Source organism: Lissotriton vulgaris, chromosome 3_1 (assembly GCF_964263255.1).
Source record: "Lissotriton vulgaris chromosome 3_1, aLisVul1.2, whole genome shotgun sequence".
Taxonomy (NCBI): domain Eukaryota; kingdom Metazoa; phylum Chordata; class Amphibia; order Caudata; family Salamandridae; genus Lissotriton; species Lissotriton vulgaris.
Window position 1 is genome coordinate 444,518,526 of NC_141689.1, and position 23,718 is coordinate 444,542,243.

Below are 23,718 nucleotides of genomic sequence, written 5' to 3' on the forward strand. Positions count from 1 at the left end.
AGGTCGGCCGTAGTCTGGAGGTGGGAGACGACTGTCTGAGGCAAGCCCGCTTTGAACAAGCAGTCATCGAGATAGGGGAAGACTGAAACCCCTGATCTGCGCAGATGAGCTGCGACCACTGCCATCACCTTCATGAACACCCGAGGGGCGCTGGTAAGGCCAAAGGGGAGCACCGTGAACTGAAAAGGCTCCTGGCCCACCGTGAACCGTAGGTAATATGAAAATAAGCATCCTGCAGGTCCAATACCACCATCCAGTCTTGTGGATCGAGAGCAGACAAGACCTGAGCCAGAGTGAGCGTCTTGAACTTCTCCTTTCGGAGGAAGCGATTGACGTTCCGAATGTCTAAGATGGGACGTAGACCCTTGTCCTTCTTTGGAACCAAGAAGTAGTGGGAGTAACAACCACAACCTACTTCTGGCGTCGGAACGCGCTTGATGGCCCCCTTGGCCAAGAGGGCCACAACTTCCTGTTGGAAAAGTGCCAAATGATTCCCCCGACATGCAGTGGAACTGCGGTGGCATGGCTGGGGGGTGCGGGGGGGTACACTCGAAGGGGAGGGGGTAGCCCACTCGAACAATCTCCAGAACCCACCTGTCTGATGTAATGGTGCGCCAGTGGGGGAAGTGATGACGAATCCTGCCTCCAACTGGTGTCTGGTGGGCCTGAAACTCCAGACTAGGAAGGTGTGGAGGCACCTCAGCAGGGGTGTTGGTGGACTGACCCGCATGCTGGCCCCGTGACCCGCCTCTGCGAGCCCCACGTCCGCGACTGCGCTGGGACTGTTGCTGCACAGGTTTATTCTGAAAGGAACGTGTGTGCATGCCTCTTCCAGAGCTTCGAAAGGAACGAAAGTTGGAAGTGGAAGGAGTATGTGCAGCCGAAAGGCCTAAGGACTTAGCCGTGGCCCGGGAGTCCTTAAAACGCTCCAATGTGGAATCCGCCTTATCACCAAAGAGGCAGGTGCCATCGAAGAGCATGCCCATCCAAGTATTCTGGACATCTGCAGAAAAGCCAGTCATCCTCAACCAGGCATGGCGACGTAACGCCACCGATGAGGAAATCGCCCTACCCAGCGAATCAGCGGTATCAAGACCACAACGTATAGTGAACTTGCCAGCATCTCTCCCCTCCATAAAAGCTCGGGAGAGAACCGTCCGAGCCTCCACTGGACACTGAGGTAGCACCTGCTCCACCGCATCTAATATAGAATGGGAATAAAAGACAGGCAGTGTTCACAGACCGCAGTCATGTACTTGCGGAAGAATAAATCTTGTGAAACTGCTCCAATTTCTTGGATTCCTTGTCTGGTGGAGTGTAAAGAAACGCACATGGGGACGGGGAGGCCTGAACCACCAAACTTTCCAATGTGGGGTGCTGGGTGAGGAAGGCAGGGTCGCACGGAGCTGGGCGATTATGTCGACCCACACCCTTATCCACAGGAGCACCTGTGTTGGGCCGGGACCAAGTGCCAAAAAGCACCTGAGAAAGTGCCTCATTAAACGGCAACAGGGGTTCTGTAGAAGAAGCTGGCCGAAGCACTTCAGTCAGTAGGTTGGTCCTGACAGCCACTGTAGGGCGCTCAAGGTCAAGAGACTCGGCCACCATACTCAATACCGTGGAAAAGGATCCACTCTCCTCCATAGTAGCTGAAGAGGTTGGTGAACCAAGCGCCGGAGTATAATCCGGCCCACCGGCCTCTGCCTATTCATCCCAGTCAGGACGGACTCGCACTGTGCTGCAAGAGGGTCTTTAAACTCTTCCCAATCCTCTCCTTCCTGCACGAGGGGACTAGGACGTGGGTTAATAAAAGGTTCAATGTCCCCCATTGGCATTGGGATCGGCGCCGGAAGACATCCCTCCGGCACCGTGCTGATGTCTGAAAAGACTACGCCAGTGTCGGCTGCCGGTGCCGCCGATGCTAGTGGGTGCCGTACCGGGTCTACCGGCAAGAACGGGGAGCCCCGGCCAGAGCCATAGAGGCCTTTGGGCGTAAACGACGTCGTAGTTGGAGCCGGCGAGGAACGCGGAACAGTGTAGCCCGCGGGGCCGAAAGCGATCCGATGGGACCACACGGGCCAAAGATGCGTGCCATTGCAGACACAAACTCTTGCAATTCGGCTGGAGTCGCCGATGGACCAGGGAAGGGTGGGTAAGCCAACGGTAACTGGTCAGGCTCCGTCGGAGCTCAGGTTTGGGGCCACCTGCCCCCCTCAGCCACGTCACGCGACGGGCGAGGGGATGACGAATAGCGACAACGCTTCTTCGACTTTTTGTGCTTTGCCTTACCTGACTCCGAGTGCGAAGACTTCGAATGATGGTGCTTGCTCCGCGACCGGGCCCTTGACCTCCCGCAAGACCGGGACCTGGAACGACGTGGGGCAGACTCCCGGGCCTCAAGCCACTTTCGCAAAGTTTTCAGGGCCATGGCTTGGCAGTGGGAACACGACTCGGTGTCATGGTCATGCCCCTTGCAGAAGAGACACTCACGGTGTGGGTCCGTCAGCGACATCGTGCACGGGCAGGCCTCGCAAAGCTTGAAACCAGGCATCCCTATGCACCAGGAGTAAGATTTACTTGCAATTTAATCAAACAAACACTTCAACAAGTTGACGGGGTACCGCTCTCTCAGGATCTGCTCTTGCTGGCGCGGAAAAGAAATAACGGGCGTGGGCGCGTCTAAGTAGCTCAAGTGACGTCATCTCGGCAAATACGATGCCAAAAACGCACGCAGAGCCGTACGACAATGCTTATCGACGTGCAGGGGTACTGCTGACGAAAGCTTTCCGGATCCAGTCTAACACCTGGGGATATTCTAAGGTAAGGAATCTATCACTAAGGTGTCTCTTTCAGATCAGAGTCTCAGGGACAGAAAAGGCTCCACCCAACTAGAACCCCACACCTTGACCCTGCCTGCTGTGAGTCCCTCCCCCTCCCCAAGTGGTGTCACCCCAGTTCTGGACCCTTGGAAGTGACCCTGTAGGTGCTCTACCAACCCAGCTGTGGTCCTAGCAGAACTGTTGTGTAGCATTTTAGAATCCAAGCGTAATTTACCGATTCATGCCCCTATATAGCTATAATTCACATTGCCCTTATATAGGCATAGAAATCATGCCCATGTTTAGACATAACCCATCCAATCCAAATACAGGCATGGCTACTTCCACTAGTTCCAAAAATCAACAACGATTTCTCTGAAAACTCAGCTTCAGCAGTCAGGTACATCCCCTTGCTTGAATATTGATGTATATAGTATTTTAGCAATTTTTATTATGAAATGTACATTTTTAGCTCCAATGGTTTTTTTTTTAGGAATGTATGTACTTTTATGATATGACAATATCGAATAAAGTATTGAATGAATATTGATTTGTCCTAGAAATCATTGAGTTTCCAGAGGACTAACAACCCCTTGGGGTTCTTTGATGGCATTATTATGTCCGACTTTACGTCAAACTAGGCACCTTCAAGGTATAAATAAGTCTACACTTGCCCTAGAAAACGCGGTGGTTCGGAGCAGCTCGACTATCTACTTGCCCGACGAAGCTCGCTACAGCAAGTGCAGAAGGAAGCCGACCCTCCAGCTGATGAACTGAAAGAGAAGCTGTCCTTTCTCTCGCTGAGAATCCAGCTCCAGTGTTTCCAAGCTTGGTGTTGGGAAATCGAGTCCGAGACAGAGATACCAGACCTCCTTCATTCTAAAACCAAGGTACGGAGCTGATTAGACCCCAAGAGAAATCTTGATTAGATTCTTGGCAAAGACAAACTAAACCTATGCTACAACTCACTTACTTCTTCCCTCGTACTAGACTTAGGTTAGGTACATCGGGGTAGGTGTATTTTAGAAGCACCAGTGGAGTACTTTTAGCCTTTGTTATTTATGTATGTATTTATTTATGGTCTAGGAATCATAAAATGCTTTTACAGTATTATTTTATTATACTCTTCTTACTGTACACATTATACTTTGCAACCAGTATTACGATTGTAGCAGTTCACTTTACTTGCTTGAGAAAGAAGACTGTTTAATAAACCCTTTTATTGAAAACGCCTGTCTCTCTATTTCTCTGCACCTCCGATGAAACGAAGCATGCATGATTGACTGAGTAAAATATCTATCCACGACTCTGAAGATCAGTTTTATTCCTGGGGAAACAAAGTTGTCATGTTTATGCGGTTGCCAGAAACGAATCCCTTCTTGTTTATTCAAGAAAGTTTCTAATGACCTCTGAGATAGCTGGCACTCACAATTAAGTCTAATTATTCGATAGAGACCTAGTAGACATAAGTCCTACGTCAAATCTATATTATATGTTATTCCAATGAGCAGAGCCTATTGGGAATATAGGAGCTACACTACAGAACCGACACAGCTTGATACATCAACCCCCCAGCTCTGCATCAGAATCCCGATGTAGGACCTTGCAGCTCCTCAAAACCACCACTTTCCAATGCTTTCTTGAGGCAGGATCTTGCATCACACCCCCTCAGAATCGCCGCTGTGCGACAGATCTTCGCAACGCTCTGCATCCAGGATTTAAGGTACTTTGTTCGGTGAGCCTAACTGTATCCAACCCGCACTCTATCGCGGTCAGTCACAGCTTGTGACTTTGTAACAACTTTCCTCGTTACTATTACCTCTCTTAGAAGAGTTAGTGAGATTCAAGCTTTCACTATACAAGAACCTTTCTTACAATTACACCGTAACAAAGTGGTTCTAAGAACTAATCCTAAATTCCTTCCTAAAGTAATTACTCCCTTTCATCTAAACCAAACTGTTGTTACCAGTGTTTTTTCAAAACCCAGACTCGGTAGCAGAAAGAGCTTTACACACATTGTTTGTCAAAAGAGCTCTTCTGTATTACATAGATAGGACCAAGTCCTTTCCGAAACATAGCAACTATTTTTAGCCTTCTCTCCACCACATAAAAGCAATCCCATTTAAAAATCAGGAATTGCAAGGTGGATTGTTAAATGTATACAAATATGCTATCATAAAGCAAAACGCACATTAACAGTTCCTCCTAGAGCGCACTCCACACGCAAACTAGGAGCCTCCATGGCTTTCTTAGGAAACATTCCCCTAGAAGACATCTGTCTACAACACACACCTTCACTAAACACTATTGTGTTGATGTGCAAGCCAAGCAGCAAGCTGCAGTAGGCCAAGCTGTCCTTAAAACTCTCTTTCAAACTACTGCAACAGACACAGGTGACCACCTCTAGGGGAGACACTGCTGCACAATCGCAGCTCATATGCCTCGAACCGAAAATGCTACTAACCAGTATGCATCTGTTCTTTGCATGTAAAGCTGCAGAGATGTACAAGCCCTCCCGCCTTCCCGGGACCTGTGTCTGTTAGAGTTTCATCTTAATTAGATAGACATCATTTCCCATCATGGCGAAAAACAATTTGAGGATGGAGCCGATGCCCATGCCAAAGTAGAGTGGTGTGGCTCACTGGTTGGAGGCGGCAGACCCGGAAGCAGAGGACGGCCCGGGACCAGGGTTCAATTCCCGATGCGGTAGGGTCGTGGACCAGGGTCAGCGGACTCGATAATTCTCGCCTCGGTGCCTACTCTAACCAGGGATCACACTCGGCAATTCTGGGCATTAGCTTGCCTTATCCCCACAACGGCCCCCCCACATACGCCGGGGATGCCTGGTTTCACCTTGGAGATACCCAGCAGGGACCATCTCACATGGAGAGCCAGGACGGATTCCCCAGCGGTCTACAGCGCTGAGATACCCCATGGCAGGGTGATACATGCGCTTTACAAGACACCATTACATTACATTACTATCGTCCAAGGGAGGAGTCACCTATCTCGTGACTACTAAGACTTCTTCCAAGACGACGACAACATGCAATCATCCGAGCCCAACACCAGGTGGGCATCTAATGCTAAGTGTACAATCTGCATTTCATATGCCTCGAACATAACGTTTCACTCTGCCGATGAACAACCCGTGCATCGGATGTAGTATATTGTTTCAAGCATTGATGTGCTCTCTCACAAGCTGACCACTAGGTGTCCAAAGACAGCAAAAGGCTGGAAAGATGCATCCATAAGAGTACAAGACCATATTTTCCTTTGAGTCATTCCTCTTGAACCAGAAGACTAGCTCGTACGCCAGTAACACTTCCTACTTCTGTGTTATCAACTAATTTAACAGTGTAATTGATTCTGAAATCCTCACAAAAAGTGTCCAGTGGCATCATATGAGCATTTTCAAATGCAAGCCTACAAGAAAATAAATAGATTAGCTTTATATTCCTTCTCTCCATATCCTGTTCTCTCTAGAATATAGAACTTGCTCTCTGTTGCGTTCTGACTAGGAATGTTCTGCCAGGATTCCTGGCAGTTAAGCCTGTGCTTCCTGTGGATGAGGTTTAATAAATCTTACCTCGTGAAATTACTACAATTGTACCTTTTTATTTGTGTGGTAAACACCACATATTTTTGGCGACGATCGGAAGAGAACCCCTTCCTACCTCAACACGAAGCCCGAAGCCTGAAGCCTGAAGCCTGCACTGGTATCGCTTTTTCACTCCTCCTGCGGCTGCATATTAAAATGGAAGCGTAGTCTTCCCAGCGGCAGTTCTTTTGAAGTATTACGGTGAGGAGTGTAGCGGGAGGCCTTAACGTGGGTTAAAATTGACTTTAATGGAAAAGTTGGGAGAAGCCGTTCCGAACGCAGTTTAAACGTCTTGCGTTTCAGTGACGCTGTGTTCACCCGCATCTGCGTTCAATTGAGAGCAGCGTGCGCTCCATGCGTTGCGTTTCAGTGACGCTCTGCTCATCTGTGTCTGCGTTCTTTTCAGAGCAGCGTGCACTTAAGCAGCGTGTGCGTGTCAGTGACGCACCACGTTAGGAACTCTCCCTCTGCCTTTGTGATTGGATACCTCACACCAGCATTCGGATAAGAAGCTTTATGACGCACAACAATTGGCTCTAATGAAAATATAAGTAAGAGAAAGACAACGTTCTTCTCGCAACAATTGCCTGTTCTGTCTCCAAAAAAAAAAAAAAAACAGCCCTATTTTACAATAAGTAAAATACATTGATTTTGTTTGAATATATTATTTAAAGAATAAACAACTCAAGGAAAATATATATTTTTTTTTGCACACATTTCTCTCTGGATTGTATAGGTCTTCAAGGACAAAAGATACATAAAAAAATTATATCAAAATAAATATATATAATTATTTATTTTCAAGGAGAAATAATTTTTTTTAAAAAAGATATCTGTTTGTGAAAACAAAAGGGAAAATGCAAAATGTAACTCAGCCAGCGTTCTTTCTAACGAGTCCAGGAGAACCTAACGTAATATGGTAAAAATGGAAGTAAATATTTGCTAACTATGCGAGAGTGTGCGGAACTAATTTAAATGCTGAAAGGAAACATTCATTATTGCTCCATTGTTTAGGAGGCAAAGGTCAAGATGTATTAGAACATTTACCGGAACTAAGTGCATCTGAACAGAGAAACTTAAATGAATATGAAATAGCAATTGAGCAATTGGATAGACATTATCTTCCAAGATTGAGTACCATTATGGAAAGATATCATTTTGGTTTGAGAGGCCAAAAAAAAGATGAATCCGTCGAAGAATATGTTTCTGCGTTAAGAAAGTTGGCCTCCTCTTGTAAATTTGGTCAAACTTTGGAGGAAAGAATAAGAGACCAGTTTGTTTTAAAATGTGCACATGACAGTATCCGGAAAGAACTCTGGTTAAAAGATGAACCTCCTTTGGAAGAAGTTTTGGCGATTGCGAAACAAGTTGAACACGTGACTAAATGCGTAGATGAATTGAAAGGAGAGAAAGAAAGAACATCAGAAACAGAGAAGCCCTGCACTGGCTCCCCATCCAAGAGCGGGTCTCTTTCAAATCCCTCTGTATTGCACATAAGACCTTGCAAGGCAAAGGTCCTCCAGCCTTGAGAGGATTGATCCGACCTTACAAGTCGTCCAGGGCCCTTCGCTCGGATGGAGAAAATCTTGCCATTGTCCCACGAGTGAGGAAAGCTAGAACAGGAGGCCGACGGTTCTCACTGAATGTGTCAAACAAATGGAATGCTCTCCCTAGAGAACTCCGAATGGAACCGGATCATCTGAAATTCAGAAGAGCACTTAAAACCTTTTTGTTCCCTACCACCCTCTAATCTTGCTTTCGCTTGAGTTCACCTGGTTCAGATTAGGATTAGCGCTGGGACGCTCTAGGGCAGCCATGCGCTCTACAAGTCCAAATCAAATCAAATCAAATCAAATCAAAAAAAAGTGAATTAAAAGTTGAGGAAGTAATTTGTCAAGTAAAAAAAGAAGACAAAGTAACTATGGACAAAAGTGATTCTACGTTGGTTAGCACTAATCCTAATGTTACGAATGTTAATAACAAGTTTTCATGTTTTAGATGTGAAAATGTAGGTCATTTGGCAAACTCTCCTATATGTCCTGCTTTAAAATCTATGTGTAATACCTTTGGAAAAAGGGGGCATTTTTCAAAATGTTGTAGAACTAAAATTTACAAAAGAGAGAATATTAATAGAAGATGGTCTCAGCCTCAGGTAAAGACTGACTTTTCAAGTTAATGGTGGACATTTAGAACACCCTTCCCATGTGGTAAAAGTTGATGATTTTTTAATTGAGTTCAAATTTGATTCTTGTTCGCAAATTACAATGATTGATGAGACATTATTACACACGTTTTGGGAAAAATGTAAAACTCCTAAGAAGTGACATTTTACCTTTGGGATATGGGAACAAACCTATCAAGTTGTTGGGTTATTTTATGGCTACCATTGAATTGGGAAGTCGGATTATTCCTGGAAAGGTTTATGTAGCCAAGCATGGGGATGCTCTGATTAGTTGGAGACATCAACGTGTTTTAGGTGTTAAACTTAATCCAAATGCTTCACCTCAGGTACAGATACAAGAGGTGGAGGATTTGTCTTCAATGTTTGCAGAAACGTTTTCTCGTGTATTCAATGAGAACCTAGGATGTTTAAAGGGTTACAAACATTGTATAAAACTAAAGAAAGATGCAATTCCATTTGTAGCAAAAGTAAGGATTATTCCTCTAGGAGAACAAGAAAAGGTACAGAAAGAAATTGATAAACTTATTGAGAATCAAATTATTGAGCCTGTAGAGGCCACAGAATGGTTGGCACCCATTCTTATAGCTAAGAAACCTACTGGCGATATTTGCTTATGCATAGATTTACGTGCGTTGAACAAGGAAGTCATTGTTGACAGATTTCCTTTACCAAACATTGATGAAATTGAAGGAACATTGGAAGGTGCAAGGTACTTTACCACCTTAGATTTAGCTTCTGCCTACCACCAGGTAGAGTTAGATGTGTCATGTCAGGATTTGACTGCTTTTGTTACTCCTATGGGCACATTTAAATTTAAAAGGATGCCCTTTGGGCTGATTTCAGCTGCTTCAGTTTTCCAACGTATAATGGCACGTATCCTTAAAGGTCTGCATGGCGTAAAATGTTATCAAGATGATTTGTTGATTTATGGAGCTGATATGTCCGAGCACAATGATCGTGTGTGTGCAGTTTTAGATAGATTGAGCAAAGCTGGGTTGTCACTTAAGAGAGAAAAGTGTAAGTTTGGTTTGGAAAAGGTGAATTATCTTGGGCATTGTATAAAGAGAGAAGGTGTTTTTCCTAAATCTGAGTTAGTTGGATCAATTGACGACATGGCTGAACCTGTAAATAAGGAGGAGCTCCTTTCCTTTCTTGGTATGGTGGAATTTTATGGGAAATTCATTTTACATTTTGCTGATAAGACGAAGAACATGAGAAGGCTTACTGCGAAGAGTGTGGTTTTTGAATGGTCAGTTGAATGTAAGAAAAAATTTGTTGAGATAAAAGAGGAATTAAAGAAAGCGCCTTGTCTTCATGCTTTTGTTCCAGGACTTCCAACTTATTTATTCACTGATGCTAGTGATAAAGGTCTTGGTGCGGTTTTAGTCCAAAATAAACAGGGTAATTATTCTCTAATTGCTTGTGCTTCAAGGTGTCTTAAAGGGCCTGAGTTAAATTACTCTGTTATAGAGAAGGAGTCGTTGGCGATTTTCTGGGCTTTGAGGAAGTTTAAAAATTTAATTTGGGGTACTAAGATCTTTGTAATGTCTGATCACAAGCCTTTGAAAGAGGTATTTTGCAAAAAGGGTTTAGATTCCATCTCGTCTAGGATCAAGAGATGGATCATTTCTTTGCAAGAGTTTTACTTTGAGGTACAGTACATACCTGGTGTTTCTAATAAATCTGCAGATTGCTTTTCTAGATTGGTGAAAAGAGACAATTTGTTTGCTGAGGATATATGTGAGGAAGATGATGATGTTGTCAATGTCTGTGAAGTAACGGAAAGTGTTGTTGAGGAAAATGAGTGGAAGAATGAACTCGGAAAGGATGATGATCTTGTTAAGGTTATGGGTATGCTAAAAGAGAAAAAACGTTTAGAGAAACCTTGGTCTCTTTTCTCTGATTAATTGTCTATTAGTGATGGCTTGTTGAAACGTGGTGTGAGACTTATTCCTCCTTCTGTCTTGAGGAAAAAATTGTTGTTGCATGCACAATGTGGTCACCTGGGTATTGTGAAGACTAAGGAGATGTTACGTACACAATTTTGGTGGCCTGGAATGGATTTGGAGATCGAGAAAATGGTTTGAGAATGTGTTGAGTGTTGCGCAAGCGATAAAATTCTTTAGACTAAACAAATGCCTATGGTTTCTAGGAATTAACCCAATCATCCGTGGGACGAGATTGCCATTGATATTCTTGGGCCTCTCCGTGGTGTGTCAGACACTCCTTATCTGATTGTGGTAATTGATTTGTATTCTAGATGGATCGAGGTGTGTGCTGTTAATGATATTACGTCTCATTCTGTTAAGTTTCTGGAGGAAATTTTCAAGAGGGAAAGTTTTCCTAATAGTATATTGTCGGACAATGGTCCCCAATTCTGTTCTTCTGTTTTTAGCGATTATTTGGATCATCGTGGTGTTTGTCATAAGAAATCCTCATTGTATCATCCCGAGACCAATGGTGCTGTTGAGAGGGTGAACAAGACGTTGAAAGAATGTATTCAGCTTGCAAGGGCTAATGGTTTAAATTGGAAAGTGGCCCTCAAAGAAAGGATAGATGCCTATCGCTGTTCACCTCACTCCACCACTGGAAGATCTCCTTTTGAGTTATTTAAAGGCAGAATTCCCAATATGATGTGGTGTCCTGGTTGGATGAAGTTGAATAAAGGTTTGGTGGATAATCGCATTGGTCCTTGGAGGGAGAAGGAGTTGGAGAAGCAAGCCAATAGGAAATTGTATTTTGATGATAAAAAATGTGTTCATTTTCAAGAGGTCAATATAGGTGATTTAGTCAAAATAAAGGCACCTTCTGGACGTCAATCTTGGTCTAAGTACACAAATATAAGATCTGTAGTAAATGTTTTTAGGAATGCTATCAAAACTAATGATGGAAGAATTTGGAACAAAAGTTGTGTAGTCGTGGTAAAGTCCAGGTGTGGTGAACAGGATGATCCTGTTCCTGATAAACATTTGTTTGGTCCCATCGTTGTTCCTCCTCTTAGTTCTAGCAACACTCCTGGTTTACGTGCTAGGAGCCAAGGATTACGCAAGGCTCCTGCTTACATGAATGACTATGTATGAACTTGTTTTCCTTGTCTTTTGTTTATTTCCATAGTGATGTTCATTTTTCACATTTATCTTGCCTGATTGTTTTCCTTTGTTTTGTTAAGAAGGGAGATGTGTAATGCTGAGCTTTGTATGCCTTTCTCTCCATATCCTATTCGCTCTAGAATATAGAACTTGCTCTCTGTTGTGTTCTGACTAGGAATGTTCTGCCGGGATTCCTGGCAATTGAGCCTGTGCTTCCTGTGGATAAGGTTTAATAAATCTTACCTCGTGAAATTACTATAATTGTACCTTTTTATTTGTGTGGTAAACACCACACCCCTCTCTGTTACACTATTGTAAACAAGAAGAGTTGAACTATTCTTTGTTACACTAGAGAAGAGGTGGACCGAGAAAAAGGGAGGCATACATTTGACACAGAAGAAATCAAATAAGCAAAATATGCCAGCACGTGGTAAGTGGCTGAACAAAATTGTACACAGGTAAATATTTAGAAAGCTACAATCAACTTACTTTGAGTTTCAGTCAAGCCTTCCAGCAAGAGGCAGTGTCTCAAAATCATATTGAGAAAGTATCAAGCATTACGTTTAAGCATTAAATATAGAAGCATCTAAATAAGAGTCCCGTCCCCATATACACAAGAAATATAGCAGAAATACTTCTCCCAAGCATCTAATCAGCAGCAAATAACATGCAATGCACATTTAACATTCATTGCATATGAAGCTTTTATAAATCAATCTCTGTCAAGAACAAAACAGACTGAAGTGGACGATTCTAAGCGACTGACTTGCAATCAATAAATGGGATGCAGTTCTTACTTGATGCGCTGGTATACTTGTGAAGCGATTTAGATGTAGATCTATTGATTGTCTTGATGTCAAAAACACTGCCTGAAAAAGAACTAATTGCTGGAATGGTATTCAAATACAGGGTGTCTTGGCGGTCATCAATGATAGAGGCCCTTGAACAATCCAAGGGATTTCTGCATAAGATATCTGAGCAACTGCTGTCGGCAGTCAGTGAACCGAAAGGGTTTAATTTTGCAGAAGGCTGGAAAGGACTTAGTCTTGTACGTTCATTTGCAGGAGCACCTTCGGGGAAAGAAATCATGGGCATGAATCCTCTGCAGTGGCCATCTTTACAAGACTTGCAGTGCAAGGACTGGATCTTTTGGTTGGGTCCATATGCCTCATGCAACGTTGACAAGTAACGAGCAGACTGTGATCTCTTCCAGTTTTGTGCTGCAGTACGGGCAGCGCTTGCAGTTCTCACTGGAAAACTGGGAACAGAAGCCTGACGACACAAAGGCTTTCTCTCTAGCTCATCCAGATCAGGCAGGTTCTCGATTGAAAAATAGTGGGAGGTGGAGACCCCAGGATTAGCTGCTGCACGTCTAACTTCCCGCAGTCTTTGAAGTCTAGCATCACAATTCAATTTCTGATACTGATTTTCCTTTTCACATTCAGTTGTGCCATCAGTATTAGGCACATGGAAATGCATTGGTGTAGAGTTCATTTGTTCCTGCTGCAAAGAACCAGTGTGGTTTGTTAACCATGAAGACCGGTGCTTCTGTAAGCCTGTAACTCCACTTGTAATCAAATGACTGCGACTGGAACCTCCTGTTGGGAAGAGAGACACTTTATCTTCACAGCTGGAACGCAATGGTGTGCTTGTTAGACTGATCATAAGATTTTCGATGGATGGACTGGAGCTTAGTAAGGAGTTCATCTTTTGTCCATCTGGGATTAGTCGTGTGCGAGGAGCATCCTTTTTTTTACTGTGCTTCCTTTCTTTGGTTTGCTGTGGCACTGAAACCAAGCTTGAGAGTGCTGCATGAAGTAAATAAGATGAAAAGTAACAAAAAATAACTTTGAAAGACAGAAAAGCCCAAGACCCATGCTTAAGCGAAAAGCCATAAAAATGTATTTTCAGGCAATAACGCATGCAAACGTTGAATGGCAAGCAAAGGATTAAAACGGCCAAAAGGGATCTTAGTCCAGTGATACTATACTTATGGCAGAGTAATCTATGTAAATAAAATAAATAGGTATGAACTGGAACAAATAGACAATGGCTCCTTATCAACAACATGACGATTTTCAAGTAAGGGAACCAGTGCACATCATATGCAAGTAGAGGAAAACACTGAATCATCCAAATCCCATTGGGTGAGAGGACAGCCTTGCAGAATTTCAGGTCACAAATTTCCTCAGCCCTGTGTTAGTTACAACCTCCTGAGCATTCCCTACAGTCAGGCATCATCAGATGCTGGAATGTTTTCATGGAATCCTAAAGGACACAAAATGCACCTGTATCCCATTGTACTTGTGCTCTACCCATGCCCCCATGAAAGAAATGCTGGTCTTCTATCACGTTTTCGGCCTCCATCAAAGGGTCCCCCTGTGATCTGCCGGCCTGGCCAACCACCACCCCTCCCTGGCCAAAAGCACAAATGGTCACAGTAAGCCAGGAACCCATAGTGCCTAATGTTATTTTTACTCCCAAAAAATTGTTTTTATTTGAAACTTTAGTTTGGCTACAGTTCCTTATGCAGAAAGATGCAAATTGATTGCCTTAATGTTGCAGGTCTCCCACCAGAAGGCCAAAACTCTGCCAAATAAGTCAGAATGCTCGATGAGAAAAAAAGCAGCAGGCAGAAATGGTCTGGAGAAAAAAAAAACAGTAACAGACTTTAAATCAAGATACCAAAAATGTCACAAGCATGACGGATCATTTCTGCCAACATCTATTGACAAACTAAAGGATTTTCTGGACGAATTAGGATTATAAAGTACAAGAGAGCACAGTGATCCTAAAGAAACAGGCAGTTAGGTGACCACTAAGTAAAGGCCCGGGAGACATCACACACAAGGTCTACTTTAGTAGTTGCTAGCTGCTGCACCTATGGTCGATGGGTTGGTACAGACATTATGGCCCAGATAGCACTTCCCAAATGGTGGGACAAAATATCAAGAAAAAGCTTCTCACCCAGGTAGGAAGCTACAAAATGAATGTTGATCCACTTCCAACCTATAAGGCCTGCTCGTAACAGGTAATTCCTTCAGGCAGCAAACTCAAAAATGGGGGGGCAGGGGGGGTCCCTTAAGGAACCTATTCTAAGCTCTGCAGGAAAGGGTTTTGCAGAGTGTGCGGTCAGGCAAGAAGTGTACCAGTCCACCAGGAGTATACAAACAAGCAAATATTGTCAGCTTCTGAGTACTGGAACTGGTAGGAGTGTCACCGATTTTGTCTCACTGGTATAAGAGCCTTAGGGGGACCAGCAATAAAGCCAGAAAGAGCTTTAAGAATAAACATACAAAATGTGAGGCGGGAGTAGTAGTGCAAAACGGGTTCTCCTCCAAACGCAAACAAGAGCGCAGGTCTGTTACAGAACACAGCAGATGCCAAGCATGTGGGTGTACATAGGTCATGGCTATGTTCAAGTTTATTCTTCGATGAACAAGACTATGGTACTTAGTGTTGGCTCTAGGATGCTGAGTAAATATGGTGGAAGAAGGTATGGCACCAGTTATTTGGCGTTTCTTCTAGAGTTTATAACATGGCAGCAGACTACTACCTCTGCAGCACCTCTGTAGATCTGGAAAAATATTTTATAGAAAAAGATACATTACCCATTACGGACCAATTACGCTCCAGCACCTCTAGCAAATGGTTTAATTCACATCTACATTTTTGATTAATTGTTCAGGGCCTGGAAATTTCACCACTCAAAAAAACTGATTGGGCTCTACATATAAGGCAATTATGAACTTCATACTGAATCATCTGGGAGCTCTAAACAAACCCCTACAAAGCCAGTTCGCCTGTGTCTTTATGGGCTGAGAATGAGCCTGGATAAGATAGCCTAGAATAGTCAAGTGAAACCATCTATTACAGATGTAGGAATCTGCACTATTGTGAGAAATGAGTAGAGCAACTCGGACACTAGTCCAGTCAGCCTGATATATGAGGAGGTGGGTGGATGCAAAAGACCAACTTGTTGAAGCGAAGGACTTGTGCTTTCAGTTGGCTAAGTGGAAGATGAGTGCGGTCCTTAGAAAGGAAGGGAATTGAAACAATAAATATAGACTCAATAGACCTATATTGTTAAGAATGCCCAGCCGGACAGTTTAATTTCTTAATCAAAATAGTGTGAAACAAGGGAATGAAGCACACAGTGCGATGGAAGTGGGACACCAGCCGATGTCCAACCAACACACTTGGGGAACAGACAGACAGGAGGGAATATTCAGGCAACAACAGGTTATCAAACAATGAAAATTATAAAAATGATAATCCACATTGTACACATATGCATGTTCAAATAATGTTTTAACTCTGCACTTAGTGTACTAATTGTCGACGACGTTTCAAACCACATATATTATCGGTTCATCCTCAGGACAAGAAATAATTGCCTAAAGGGTTAATAATTCAGCTTGAGACCCAATCCGGTTATGCTGAGGGTCGCTTTAAAGAAAGTCTAGAGCTCCTCGTGACTTTCTAGGGATATATTTTGCCCAATTACTGTGGGGTCAAGGGGGAACGATGCCCTGGTCCAAGAATCTGGGAACCGGAGGGTGCAGGTCCGCAATGGGGGTCCTTGCAAAGCGTGGGGATATCTTCACGCTTTGCAAGGACCCCCATTGCGGACCTGCACCCTCCGGTTCCCAGATTCTTGGACCAGGGCATCGTTCCCCCTTGACCCCACAGTAATTGGGCAAAATATATCCCTAGAAAGTCACGAGGAGCTCTAGACTTTCTTTAAAGCGACCCTCAGCATAACCGGATTGGGTCTCAAGCTGAATTATTAACCCTTTAGGCAATTATTTCTTGTCCTGAGGATGAACCGATAATATATGTGGTTCGAAACGTCGTCGACAATTAGTACACTAAGTGCAGAGTTAAAACATTATTTGAACATGCATATGTGTACAATGTGGATTATCATTTTTATAATTTTCATTGTTTGATAACCTGTTGTTGCCTGAATATTCCCTCCTGTCTGTCTGTTCCCCAAGTGTGTTGGTTGGACATCGGCTGGTGTCCCACTTCCATCGCACTGTGTGCTTCATTCCCTTGTTTCACACTATTTTCATTAAGAAATTAAACTGTCCGGCTGGGCATTCTTAACAATATAGGTCTATCGAGTCTATATTTATAGTTTCAATGCCCTTCCTTTCAAAGGACCGCTGTCTTTTGAAAATAAGTCTCTACCCATGGTCCTTAGCTTACTGCGCCCTGGGTTCCCTTGTCCTATTTAAAAGAATAAGTGGAAGATGAGATCTTTCGAATTAAATATGTATTTCATAAAAAGCTGAAAACATCACAAAGATGGAGAGCTGCGGGTCACTATTGACTTAGCATCAAGGATGCCTCCCCCATCTTTGCCCATGGTTACCCTGCCATGGTATTTATCGCCCTATGACAAGAGACATCTGCAGCACTGTATGATGATTATAATTTATGAGCCACCCATTGGGTCACTTTGCATCCATACTAGCCTTCTGAATGTCCACATAATCCATGTCTATTTTCTTGAGCATTAAGATGTATAGAGCACATAATGCATATTTTATAATTAGAAAAGGTTAAAAGAGAAGTTGTCATAAGAAGCAAAGGGGGTGAATTCTAATGTTGAAGATGGAAGAAAGACTGAAGTGGTGATCTTCAGCCTTACAAACTGTCAAAGTAGATACATCTCGAAACAAAACATTAAATTACTATTCATGAGTCATCACTTTTAAAGAAAAGTGAATGTTCAACATTAAGCTGCAAGAGCACAAGCCAAATATTTTTGTAAGTAAATAAATGAACGGACTCTTAACCTAGAGCATCAAAACTCAGTAGTTGACAACCAAAACACTCCAAATAACCTCCTCCTGAAATTATGTACTTCAGGATTTCACTGACCAATAAGATGATAACTAACCCTTGTTTTCACAACACCTTCCTAAAGGAAATGTCTTATAATATAATTTAGGCAAATCTGTTTAAGACATGGGTGTTTGTATTTACCAAGTATTGCATAGATAACTTTCAGCATCTAAAAAAAAGATACATGTCCACTTCAAAGGTCTGTAGAAAATGTTCATTTCTGTTTAGTCCTTCAATCTTTGCAGTGTTTATAAATTTTTCATAAAAAAAAGATTTCCAACGTTTCGGTCTCTATTCAAGATGTAGGCAATGGAAGATGTGTTTTTGTTTGGAGAAGTGCTAGGACGCTCCGTTGGAGAATCAGTGGATTAAACAAATAACTCATTTAATTTCAAGAGGATCCACTATTCTATTCAATTTTAGCAGTCAACACTTATGGAGGAGGCCATATACACCCAACTATACTTCAGTAAAAGTGCTGCAGGTTTATGATGTAGATTTCATAAATCAAAAATGATATCCTCACAAACCATTGTCAGTGAAAATAATGTGGTCTAATAATTCAAGTAAACCGGTGTACTACTGTATGATAAGATTATTGAACATATGAGAATACACTGTGTTACGGAGCTTTTGCATAGTGTGCCATTTCTTTTACACCACAAGCCCAATCATTGCAAAAAGCAAAGACAGGGAGACTTGAAAGGTTGTCCGAATAATGCAAGGAGCGGTCAAAATTGGGCGAAAAGGACAGTATCAGCACATATATACATTAAATATGTACGTAACCCGAAAGAAACTTGTGCACATATGTGCTTGTGGGAAACCAGGTGAACGTGACAGGTGGAACAGAGGCGAGCGGCACAGAACAAGCAGTAGGAATATATTCTCACGGATGACAGAAAATTTAAAAAGTAAAAGAGATGAGACCATTGAATCTAAATGAACCATAAGAACAATAATTCACTGTTTCTTAAACACATGTTAGTTGCAGCCATATCACAAGATAAATCATATGAACCATGCAGGCCCAAAGCATTGTTTAATAGGCGCAGGTTTATATAGAGCTGAGGTTATCCATAGTCGCACTATAAATTAGTGAACATTTTTACAAACAGAAGTAGTTTAAGGATTTGCTCCAAATCATGCGCACATAAAAAGTTTACAAAGTATGAATTTTGAAACACCTACAGTTGCAGGCATCGGCCACAGTGTAAGCAATTGGCAAGAAACATTTTCTTCTCTTTTAAAAAAAAATAAAAACAGAGTTTCTAGATTTTTACAAGCGTGCTCTCACCGAGAATGCTGACAAACACATCAAAAAGTTGAAAGGTGAGAAGTGGCTCCTTCATTTGATCGTGGTAGTCTGCTATGGTTTTAAAAACATCCCTTTCAAATCCCAAGTACATCGGCCGATTTAAATCTGTAGAACTAGGCCCTGAAAAAGAGAGACAACGTTAGAAAATTGCAACGCCCATTTTGGTTAACCAAGATCAACATGGCATTTATAACATCATGCAAAATATGTATTTAACAACATTATTCGCAAACAGGTGGAGATAATAGAGCAGGAAGCCTCTTAAGTGTCATTCTGTTAAGAAGACAAGCTGTCAAAACAACCATAGAACCAAATGCCAGTAGCGAGAATCCTTCTGCACCGAAACAATGCAGGCCCAGTGACCCACACACTGGCACAGAGGCAATTATAACTATATAGTTACCGCTTCCCGAGTCGCAAAAACGGTCCCTTTCAACACTACTAGCACGGGGTGGAATAAAAAGGAATCCATCAGCCAGACAGGAAGTTGACAATAATCAATGCACCAGTAACAACTACCGATCACATCCTATTTCCCCCAAGAAACCCACAGATTGCTCATCCCCCAGCCGGCCAGACCTTACAATTCCTGTTCCTCGAGCAACAAAAGGCCTACCTGTAAGACTCCTCCACTGCTCACCACAGGCACATCAAACAACCTCAACAAAAAGATGCACATTCACACCAGTCTGCACTCTACCCAACCTACCAGAGGGACTACTAACTGCACACCCAAGCACAAGCCCTGCACTGCCACCGTTTCTCCAAACACACCCATTCACCCCTTCGCCCTCCCGAAGCTAAAATCGGAAATCCAAGATTTATATATGGCAGATGAAAATGACCATTTCTGGGAAAACGAAACAACTGACAGATTGTGGACATTCTTCACATATTATGCACATTTATGACACAATGGTGGTTTTAATCATATGCTGGTAATTGCACCCTTACACAATGGTGCCAATTCATGATACATCAAAGGGATGCATGGCAGGAATCTACCTTTCCTGGCATAATACTATCACTGGCTTAATGTCTGTAATTCCAGGCAACCATGGGCAACAATGGAATCACGTTGCCAAATGAACAAGTTACTTAACTACGCTAAAAGATATCATGTGGAGACACTATATAACCCCAGATTCCTTACCTTGTGCCCAGGTGTTAGACTGGATCCAGTAAACTTTAAAGCAGTACCTGTGTGCGCTTGTAGGTGGTGTGGAGCTGCTCTGCGTCAACGACTCTGGAAGTGGCAAGAGGAGCTGCATACAAAGAGCCATTTATGCTTGGTGATGTCAATTGCTTTCCTAGGCTGCACACATCCACAGACACACAGCCTATCAGCAGACAGGCTTGAATGGAAAAGAATCCCAGTTCACAGAAAGGGGAGGCACGAAGGTCAGCGAGGAATCTACGGTTAGATACAATATCCATAGGAAAGAGCATTACCAAAGGTAAGTAACTTGTTCTTCTGATAGTTTCTTGTAACTGCAGGTTTCTCTCCTTGTAAAGAGACAGCAGTGCATTACCTCCCTAAAAGGAAAAGGGGTTGGGGAATTAACTCAGACCAGAAAATCCTGTGGCAATAAGCAAGTAAAAGGCTATTCGAGATGGAACAGACTTTCGAGTCACTAGTGCTTAATGAACGTATGTACAGAGACCCACATAGGCACCTGACAAATGTCCAGGATACGTATTCTGTGTGCTAACGCAGTGCTAGCAGCCTTAGACCTGGTGTAATGAGTCTGCAAGCCCTCTACAGGCTACTTCTTTGCCAGTGCATAGCAAGTCTTTATGTATTGAACAATTATTTGGGAGATGGTCTGCTTTTGCACGGTCGTTCTCTTTTTTGCCCTGCAGAAAGCCACAAAGAGCTGATCGTTCACCCATGCTTTTGGATGTGATCAACATAAAACGCTTCATGTCCTCTTTAGGTCTAAACAATGACCTCTCAATTCCCTCTTAAAGGGATGAGGTGGTGTAAACAATGCCAGAAGGGTGATAGCCTGCCCGACGTAAAATGGAGTGACCACTTTCAGTAGAAAGTTAGCTCAGGTCCAGCAACTGAACTGTAAAATTTTTGTAGAAGGTGGGTTTACCAAAATAACCTGCAGTTCAATCACACACCTAGATAATGTTATGCCGATGAGAGAGATAGTTTTCAATGTTAAAAGCCTTAATGCACAACTGTACAGGAACTAAAAAAAGTGTGACAATTGAAAATAAGATACAAGTTCAAGTCCCGCTAGTATGGGATCCATGGGATCCTTTTGGTCACAGCTGACACTCGGACGTAATCTTTTTCGACACCTGTGCTGCCTTGTGAGTCTTCTTTTCGAGGCCTCTTTTTGTTGTCCTTGGTGGGCTTCTTTGTGACACGTCTTATCTCTGCGTCCCCTTGAGGATTTTGACGTCCTGACTCTGCAGCTGCAACCTATTCATCTTTGTCACTTGAGACGCCCAAGTCCTTCAGCTATACTGGTTGTTCCTGGCTGTAAATTGCTGTGTGATGTTCCTTTCTTTGCTTTAGTCGTACCTTGAGTCTTTGACACACATACGGCGCAAGCCTCACACTTCTTGTCCCTGTGGTCCCTTGGCAGGCAGAGGTTGCAGACCTCGTGTGGATCGCGTTGTGTGAACTTGTGTTCGCAATTTGGGCAAAACGTAAGTGTTTTTTCCATGTCCCTTACCTTACCACATTCTCTGTCCATGTGCGTAGTGAGATGTTTTAACAGGGCCCCCTTACGGGTTTCGTGGATGGAGGTCCCTTTCCTTCTCTAATACCTTCTCGTTCATCGTTATTTTTTTGCCAACAAATTCAAAATGTTTGGGAAACATTGGGAATCTTCTCCGAAAATTTGGAGCCTCTCCTCTTGCTTCCAGATCCAACAGCGGATAAAAACATGCAGACAATGGCTACCACTAACAGGAACTTCGGGGGCACCGCCGGACGTCACTTGACATCACACAAGAGAAGGAACTAGCAGCAAATGGTGGTCAATGAAGCCAAATAAAAAAAAGGCAGACAATTCCGGACCCAAATACTAGATGGCGGAATAATGCACAGATGTAAATCCAGAAAAGGATTCATACTGCAAAACAATTCTTTCAAAAATCTTATCAGAACAGGTGACAAATAAAGCAGGCCGATCCAGCCACTGAAAAAAGCTGGAATAACTAACAAATAGCCTGAAACAGAGCCAGAAAGTCCTTGATTGTCAGGGGCAATAAAACCAAAAAAACTCAGACAACTTAGCTTTTAGAGGGTCAGCTTTTCAGGTGCCTCACCAAGCCACAAATGAATGCCAACGACTGGCATACACCGATTTCAAGGAAGGTCGCCATGCCATCAAGATGACATCTGTGACTCCAGGAGGAAGATCGAAGGATGTAAACTGCTGCTGCTCAATCTCCAAGCATGGAGATGCAAATTGTGCAGCCGCAGATACAATGCCCACCCTGCTGCTGTGACAGAAGAGCCTCTCAAAGCAGCAGATTGATCAGAAGAGACATTTTCATGCCCAGGATTTACAGGTACCACAGTCTACTGGCCCAATCTGGCTCCACTAGGATGACTTGGGCCGTGTTGAACCCGATTTACTTCAGAGCTCAGAAGAGTCAGTGGTAGAAGGCAAACAGAAGCCTCGAACTCCACTCTAGACAGAATGTGTTTCCAAAAGAGAGCTGCCTTGGAAATCGCAAAATGCGAAAGTGCTCACAAGGCGCATTCACCACAGTGGCAAAAAGATCTAGAAAAGGTTCTCCTCACTGATGGAAGACAACCGAGCCACCTCCGGGTACAACTGCCATTTGTGATCCACTAAGCGCCTGTGACTAAATTTGTCCATCCTGGTGTTTAGGGATCCAACCAGGTGGTTCATCACCAAAGACATTTTCTGATGGGCTAGCCACTTCTAGAGGTGTAAAGACTCTTGACACGAGACCCAAGACGCTACTCCAACCTGCTTGTTGCAGTTTCACATGCCTTTGGTGTTCTCTTTGTGGGCACCTGCAACAGCCTTTCTCTGATGGGGGGCACGAACAGCTTCAACGCAAGCAAATCATCCTCAACTCCAACAAACAGGTGCGGAGTCTAAGGTACATTGGAGGCCAGAAGCCTCTGATCTCCAACTCTCCCACATGTCCTCCTCAGCACAGAATTATGCATCGGGGGTCACCGTCAGACCCAGGTGGGGTAAGGAGAGGTGTCTGCCATTAACCCAGTGCTGGTCCAGTTGCCACTACTGCAGATCTTTTGCAGTCGGCTCCGAAATCTGGATACAATCAGACAGATTCCCTTTGTGCTGTGCTCACTCACTATCATGAAGATCTAGCCAACCCTCACAGCCTCATTGCTTCCTGAAAGTGCACGGGACCCAAAAGTGCTGTACTTGATTCTGCACATGATGGAACTGTTGTCAGTTAGAATCTGAACCAAAGAGCACCTGATGGACGCAGAAAGACCTTGCGGACGAGAAGGATAGCCCACAGCTCCAGGAGATTAATAGAGGATGATGCGCCACCATAGACCAGAGGCTTCTGATCTTCATCTCATCCAGTTGACCTCCTCAGTCCAGAGATAGAGAATCTGTCTTTACCACGAGCTCCAAATGGGGCAGGCAGAATTTTATGGTGGAATCTGCCATCCACCATTGAAGGTTCTGGCTGCCTTTTCAGATATATAGATACTGTCTGAGAGGCACCCACATTGTAGGGCTAATTAATGGCGAAGGTTTGAATACAGAGCTTGAATGTGCCAATGTGGAATGAGGCACCAGGAATATGAAGAAAACAAGAAGACTCAGAGCTATCCAGAACAGGACCTAGACACAAGCCTAAAGCATCAGAAC

The 23,718-nt window shown here is 43.4% G+C and overlaps 1 protein-coding gene across 2 annotated transcripts in view; it reads right to left on the reverse strand.

Annotated features, from left to right (window-relative positions):
* Positions 1-23,718, reverse strand: part of DEPDC1B (DEP domain containing 1B) — a 280,294-nt gene that overhangs the window by 143,388 nt on the left and 113,188 nt on the right. The window contains exons 7-8 of one of the 2 annotated variants that reach the window (XM_086960672.1): positions 18,845-18,985; positions 12,489-13,499 (exon numbers count right to left, since the gene is read on the reverse strand). In XM_086960672.1, coding sequence (XP_086816798.1) covers positions 12,489-13,499; positions 18,845-18,985 — 1,152 coding nt within the window. The remainder of the gene's footprint in view (positions 1-12,488; positions 13,500-18,844; positions 18,986-23,718) is intronic. The other variant, XM_086960671.1, reaches the window with a different exon arrangement.